The 6361-nt window shown below is 52.9% G+C and overlaps 4 protein-coding genes across 4 annotated transcripts; 3 read left to right on the plus strand and 1 right to left on the minus strand.

Moving 5' to 3' along the window:
* The first annotated feature begins 105 nt into the window (after window positions 1-105).
* Window positions 106-707, plus strand: H310_00805 (hypothetical protein). The gene has a single exon (XM_008863710.1). It carries the CDS (start codon window positions 142-144, stop codon window positions 649-651), a length of 510 nt encoding a protein of 169 aa, XP_008861932.1. The 5' UTR covers window positions 106-141; the 3' UTR covers window positions 652-707.
* A 371-nt stretch (window positions 708-1078) lies between these two features.
* H310_00806 (hypothetical protein) lies at window positions 1079-1915 on the plus strand. The gene is made up of 4 exons (XM_008863711.1): window positions 1079-1191; window positions 1252-1351; window positions 1402-1560; window positions 1609-1915. The coding sequence occupies exons 1-4, from the start codon at window positions 1141-1143 to the stop codon at window positions 1683-1685; spliced, it is 387 nt and encodes a 128-aa protein (XP_008861933.1). The 5' UTR covers window positions 1079-1140; the 3' UTR covers window positions 1686-1915.
* A 281-nt stretch (window positions 1916-2196) lies between these two features.
* On the minus strand, window positions 2197-3612 carry H310_00807 (hypothetical protein). The gene is made up of 5 exons (XM_008863712.1): window positions 3409-3612; window positions 3207-3365; window positions 2797-3159; window positions 2600-2735; window positions 2197-2544 (listed from the first exon to the last, which is right to left on the minus strand). The coding sequence occupies exons 1-5, from the start codon at window positions 3562-3564 to the stop codon at window positions 2396-2398; spliced, it is 963 nt and encodes a 320-aa protein (XP_008861934.1). The 5' UTR covers window positions 3565-3612; the 3' UTR covers window positions 2197-2395.
* A 566-nt stretch (window positions 3613-4178) lies between these two features.
* On the plus strand, window positions 4179-5922 carry H310_00808 (hypothetical protein; the record flags this gene model as incomplete). Its single annotated transcript, XM_008863713.1, has 6 exons — window positions 4179-4344; window positions 4402-4508; window positions 4580-4664; window positions 4722-5003; window positions 5065-5738; window positions 5796-5922. The coding sequence occupies 6 exons, from the start codon at window positions 4179-4181 to the stop codon at window positions 5874-5876; spliced, it is 1395 nt and encodes a 464-aa protein (XP_008861935.1). The 3' UTR covers window positions 5877-5922.
* Window positions 5923-6361: the final 439 nt, after the last annotated feature.

Genomic DNA, 6361 nt, shown 5'->3' on the forward strand with positions numbered 1-6361 from the left:
ATAACTTGTCGACGATGATATTATTGCAATATAAAGGTTTTTGGGACGTTTTGATTGGTGGGTATTGGTGGTGGCATCGAGTGGAATCGCACGAGCGCCCACTTTCACACTTTAAGCGCTCGTGACGCCGCCGCCGCCACCATGCGCATCCACACGTGCTACTTCTGCTCGTCGCCAGTGTACCCTGGGCACGGAATGACATTCGTGCGCAATGACAGCAAAGTGTTCCGCTTCTGCCGGTCCAAGTGCCATCGTAACTTCAACCGCAAGCGCAACCCGCGCAAGGTGAAGTGGACCAAGGCGTTCCGCAAGGCCGCGGGCAAAGAAATGGCCCTCGACTCGACATTCGAGTTCGAGAAGGTGCGCAACCGTGCTGTCAAATACGACCGCGACTTGGTCGGTGCCACCCTCCACGCGATTGCCCGTGTGAACCAGATCAAGGAGAAGCGCGAAGCCGCGTTCTACAAGAACCGCATGAAGGACAGCAAGGCCAAACAAAAGGCCCAAGACTTGAAGGAACTCGAAACCAACATCAGCTTGATCAAACCCGACGTCGTTCGCGTCCGGGAAGCCAACCAACTCAACGCACAAGACATGGAACGACAAACAAATGTGGTCGGCGGCGACGACGGCGCAGACATGGACGAGTAAATGGAAAGTTTTGGTTGACGACAGTATGCTTAATATATTCTATTCCCTTCCGGCAACTCCTTGAATACGTCCTGCGTGGAACCCGTTCCTCGAACACGTTGCTCCCATCCGTCGGCCCATCACATCCAGCCACATCGGTAGCAACGTGTCACCACAATCGAGTCGCTCGACCAGGCATCCTGAACGAACAATTTATCGTCGCCCCCACGGATCGTCCGCGAGGCGATCGCATGCATCTTGGCTAGGCTCCGCGCCTGGTCTGCTGGCTTTGCTACCTCGTCGTGATTTCCGCCACGGAATCGCGATGAGGAATGTCGGTAGTGTCATTAGTTCATTTTTATTGGTAGAAAAGTTGAAATTTTGATGCAAGATGTGTTTTAATTGGTTGAAATGTTAGGGTTGCCTTGTGTGTGGCATACAATACACTCGGGAAAAGAAGAAACCCACAGCAGCGACGGCGGCGCGACGACTTGATTCAGCGACTCCGCCATGCCACGATACTACTGCGACTACTGTGATACGTACTTAACCCATGACTCGGTAAGGCATCACGGGTCGATCTGAGGTATCTGTGTCTCACTTGTGTCGCTCCCCTTGCAGCAAGCTGGGCGCAAGCAACACAATCGAGGGTGGAAGCATCGAGAAAACGTCAAGTTGTACTACGAAGCCGTGATCCAAGGCCAGGGAGCCACCATGACACGTACGATATGGGGCTGCTTAAGCTCTGTGATCTGATGTATAACGCTGTAGCTGGTGCTTGGCTTCGTCCTGACGCGTCTCGTCCTCCCGCGCCACGACCTCCTCTCATGATGTCGATGCGGCCTCCCATGGCTATGGGCATGAACCCCATGGGAATTGGCATGCAACCTCCCCCTATGATGATGGGAATGCGACCTCCTCCTCCAATGGGTATGTCGCACTCCATCTCGTTGAGTGATTTACGAGTCCCCAATGCAGGCGGAATGTTTCCTCCGCCGCGCGGTCCACCTCCTGGCATCGTTCCCATGATGATGCGCCCGCCGCCTGTAACTTAACATGATGCATGGAGATACACTAGTCCGAGTTTCCAACTGAAATCATGCATACATGCGTCGTCCATGGGAGTAATATTCCCGGCGCATGAAGGTCACTGCACGAGTCGCATCCTCAGTTTGGCCACTTTACGCAAATGACCAGTGCCTTGGTCACAGGATTACTTCGTCGCCGCTGCGTTCGGATGGAGGATGCGATGACAGTGCGTTTCCGAGTGAGGGATTGTTCTCACTCCAGCAGACACTGCAAAACAAGTGTTTCGGGCTCAATCGTTCAGAAAACCAGCAGCGCGTCCGGTTCTTGGCGCCGCCGACGTCTCCAGGCCCTCAAAGTCGATTGAGTTGACGGCCGTCTCCATAGTCCGAGAGCCTCGTGTGGCGCTGATCGAGTGTTGCCAATGCGAACTCAGCTCATGAGGAGGCTAGACGCCGACATGAAACTTGCATGGCTACGGGGACGACCGAGCCCGTCCTACGGATCCCCTCCACCCTCCAGACTCTCACGACAAGGCGATTCGGCAAACAGGAGAAGTTTCGTGGCAAAGGGCTGGATATGAGGGGCCGCGGCCCATCCTGACCATAAAGAAGTTGAAACAAACTCGAGTTCTCCATGGCAAATTCGAGTCTCAGAGGGTTTTGGGTGGAGTCGCTCTGCTTGGCCAGAATCCGCAGCCGCGAACGAACGAACGAGTGTGTCATGGGTGGATGGGGTGCTACGTTGGAGTCTTCTTGACGAACATGTTGTACACGACGGCGAGAATGCCAAGCAGGATGACGAGGCAAATAAAGTCCATCATGCACTTGTCTCCGCTGCGCCCCATCTCGGTCAGTGTTTTCTTCATCTTTGCGTTCAAGTTTTCGACTGCACACAGTTCCGTGCATTAGTGATGCTTGTCCAGGACGGCTTGGGCGTTTACCATTATTGCTGGTGTTGTCGATGCGCTCTTCGAGCCCTTCCAGCATAATGTTTTGCTTGACGAGTTCTTCGTTCAAGCCGCGCGCAAGCTGGCCGAGCTCAAGGACACCCGTTCCGATTTGGTCTACGAGGCCGTCCTAACAGTTTGTTGCTATCACAGTGCTGCGTTCGGCCTTCGCTTGGAGGGGTAAGGCGTACCAAATGCTGGTCCTTTTGCTCAATTTGAAGCATGATCTCGCGGTGCTCAGCAGTCGTTTCTTCTTGGTGAACGTCTCCGCCGCCACCACCACCAAGACCGCCGCCTGTCCACCCGTTCGTCTTATCCCCGTTGCTGCTAAAGGTTGACGCAAACGCCGATTGCCCTGCCGATGGCGACACCGCCGAGGACGTCCCAAAAAGTGCTGCGCGATCAAATCCATGTGCAGTGCCTTGAGGAGACCGACCGGCTGGAGAGGCTTTCAAATACGCGTTGGATGCTTGCTCTTTGACAAACTCGAGCTCGGATGTGTACTGGTCGACAAAGTCTTTGCGAATCTGTAGCTCCTCTTTGGACAATTTGCTCTACAGCAGGACACCCTTGACACGGCAAGGATGAGGATGCGACGAACCTTCTTCTTCTTCGCCTCTGCCTCGTACACAGATCGAAGCTCCTCGAGGTCTTCTTCAAGGCCCTGGAGGTCGTTCCGGATAGCTTGTTGTTGCTGGATCTTCTCTCGCGGATGCATTGGCTTCTTCGTCGACACGGGCTGCGCAATTTCGTTCAAGGTCTAATGAACGTGATGAGCCCTTTTTGATAGTCGGTGGACGTACAATTTTGAGCGCATGCAGCCGCTCACTGATCTTGACGCGGAGTTCGCCGAACCGGTCGCCTTTCTTCACCCCCTTCTTGTCCCGAGTCTCCTCGCCACCCATCTCGACATTGATCTTGGCGAGTTTGTCGAGCAGACCATCAAGCTCTCGACTCATTGCACCGCGGCGGTCGAATCGGTCCTGATGCGATGGATGAAAATAGCTCGAGAAGTGCGAAACGCTCCAAGATACAAAAGGATGGCACGCTTCTCGAGTGGGAAATTTCCTAATAAAGAGAGAATCGCCATGCTTCTCAACAGGAGCTATTCAGTACTGTCTTGTACCAACAACACAAATGCGATGTACGCAGTGGTAAAACGTACACAAATCTCAAGAACCGAGGTCCATAGAGCTGCAAAACGATAGCGCATTCATAAATCAACACAACGTACTGGAGGGAGTGCAGATATTTCGTGCACATGTGCGTGGGGTGCATGTGTGGCCCCCTTCTAGATGCATACTCCATACCCACATACCACCAACGTCGTCAGGTCGCTTGCACTCTTATGTTCATGCATGCAACCAACTTCACTTCATCGAGGAGGCGCTGAACGCAATTCACCCTGACGAACGCATGGCAAAGCAGGGAAGGAAATTTCCTTCGGTTCAAATGTGTGAAGAATGAGTTATAGGATATTTCCTCATTCGTCGCAAGTCAAGCGTGAAACGACTAGTTGCAGCCAATCAAATTGCGTCCCTGTGCAGCCAATCACAGGCGCCATTGCGGAGACATGCCTCCTTCACCTAGTTCGAGCGCTGCGGCGCAGGCGCAGGCCCACCGCTTGCTCTCTTCAGCGGACGACGATGAATGCCGCAAGTACTTCAAGGAGATGCACGTCGACTTGGATCGCCCAAATGGTCAAGGTTGTACGCTGCTCATCACAGCCTGCGCATTTGGTAACACGATGGTAGTTTTCTGGAATCGCTGTGATGACATGTGCGCTTTGGTTGTAGACAGAAGCACACTACTACAGGAGCTTGTGGCAGAAACGACGAACCTGGCAGCCGCCACTACTGCAAATGCAAACAACGCGCTGCATTTTGCTGCGCTATCGACACATGTATGCATCACGACCAAACCAAGCATGGTGCGGCAACGGTGTATCCCTGACGTATCGTGCATGTCTTTTAGCCAGACATGCTGCGTTCGCTCATTACGGCAGACGTCGACAGGTGGCAGCATTTGATCAATACTGCTAACGCCAACGGCGACACACGTACGACATCTTGTCTTGCGGTGGTTGACTCAGGCTACAATCTCACCATTTGCGTAGCTCTCATGGTGGCGTGTACCACGAAATGCGTGGAAGGGGTCGAGGCTCTTCTTGCGCATGGGGCTGACGTGACTGCGACCAACCGTGCCCATGTCACTGCGTTGATGTGTGCTGCCAAGAGCGAGAGTGCAACGTCGTCGGCGTCCGTCCTTGTCATACAACGATTGCTTGCTGCTCCTGGGATTTCATCCAGCGTAAATGCTACGAATTTGGACGGGAACACAGCGCTCCACTTCTCGGTCGAGAGTTGCAACCCTGGCGCCACGCGAGCATTGCTATCAGGTGCCATGACCACGTTTGGGCTAGTCCTCGTGACTGATCCAAACATGATGGAAGGAAATAGATTCGTCTCTCGACTGCAGCATTCGCAACCGACACGGACTCACCGCTTTGGAGCTGGCAAGAGCCATGCAACGCCAGCTCGGGCTTGGTCCCTCCGCGCGTATTGGCATTTCCCAAGTGATCGAAGCACTCGAACTCGCTTGGGCAAATCTGGAAGCCGCCATTGAAATGCGGAGTCAAGAGCTGCTCTTGAGCTTTGCAGATGATGAAATCTTGGCGGATAGCAGTCACTCAACTAGCAGCAAGACATCGTCAACTTCAGCCATACAGCCCAAGAAGAAGGTGAAAAAGAAGAAGCAGAAACGTCCAAAGGGCATCGACATACGAAGTGCCGACGACGGCGCGGAGGCTCTGTGTCATGCCAGAGGTGACAGACGGGTGCATGCTGGTGAGTTGCAAGACGGAGGCGTTCCCGCGACGGATCGCACGGAGGTAGTTGACATCATCCGAGACACAGCAGAGAGCCGCCTGCGTCATGACACCGAAGCTGACGACGATCCAAACGATGTGTGCGTGGATCTGGATCAGTTTTTCGACACTTTTTCCCTATTTCGAACGATGGAGATCTCCCTTGCCCACTTTGCCCTGCAAGATTTGGATGGGCTGAGCATGTCTCAGTTAGAAATGCTCCAAGACGCCCACATGCAAGCTTTCACCGTCCTAAATGACAAAAAGGTCAGTTTTGACTGCACCTTGCACAGCTTTGCCTCATGCGAAATATTTCCTTGACAGGTCCAAGTCGCCCGACAACTCGAAGCCGACCGCATCCACGCCGCGTACGAGTTGGAGCAGCACATTTTGAGCCTGCCATAAACGTCTGCAAAAGTACATAACCTAAACATCCACATGGCATCATGGACACCACGTTTTCGTTTTCGCTCACCCCCAGTCAACTCGTGATCGATTGCACAGTAGCAGGCTCGCAATGTCGTCAGCCCTGCCGTTGCCATAAAAACACGGGCTTGTGTGCATGCTGCTCATGCATACTGTACACTGCGCGCCACAAGTGGACCCACGTACAGTCCGCGAAATAATTATATGCGCACATTCAATTCTTCAGTTTATCACGCGATTAATGTCGGATAAAAAATACACCAAGGCTTCGGAGATTGTTTCCCATGAGGGGTATACCTCCAAGTCAAATTGCTACAGTACCATACATACGTGAGCTTGAATTTGCCGACAAATAGGAGTATGGTAGAATTGACCCAGTCTGAGGCATCGGAAATATTTATATGCGCACTGCGTTTTAAATTTTCTAAATTCATTCAAAATGGAACAAATTGGTGCGGGGATTT

The sequence above is a fragment of the Aphanomyces invadans genome (assembly GCF_000520115.1).
Source record: "Aphanomyces invadans strain NJM9701 unplaced genomic scaffold supercont1.1, whole genome shotgun sequence".
Lineage (NCBI taxonomy): Eukaryota > Oomycota > Saprolegniomycetes > Saprolegniales > Verrucalvaceae > Aphanomyces > Aphanomyces invadans.

Bases quoted from the DNA above. Each gene is read 5' to 3' on its own strand.
- H310_00805 (XM_008863710.1), top strand. From the start codon at position 142: ATGCGCATCCACACGTGCTACTTCTGCTCGTCGCCAGTGTACCCTGGG.
- H310_00806 (XM_008863711.1), top strand. From the start codon at position 1,141: ATGCCACGATACTACTGCGACTACTGTGATACGTACTTAACCCATGAC. The intron at 1,192-1,251 runs GTAAGGCATCAC...CTCCCCTTGCAG, and splicing joins CGTACTTAACCCATGACTCG to CAAGCTGGGCGCAAGCAACA. The intron at 1,352-1,401 runs GTACGATATGGG...ATAACGCTGTAG, and splicing joins CCAGGGAGCCACCATGACAC to CTGGTGCTTGGCTTCGTCCT.
- H310_00807 (XM_008863712.1), bottom strand. From the start codon at position 3,564: ATGAGTCGAGAGCTTGATGGTCTGCTCGACAAACTCGCCAAGATCAAT. The intron at 3,366-3,408 runs GTACGTCCACCG...CACGTTCATTAG, and splicing joins GGCTGCATGCGCTCAAAATT to ACCTTGAACGAAATTGCGCA. The intron at 3,160-3,206 runs GTTCGTCGCATC...GTCCTGCTGTAG, and splicing joins CAGAGGCGAAGAAGAAGAAG to AGCAAATTGTCCAAAGAGGA.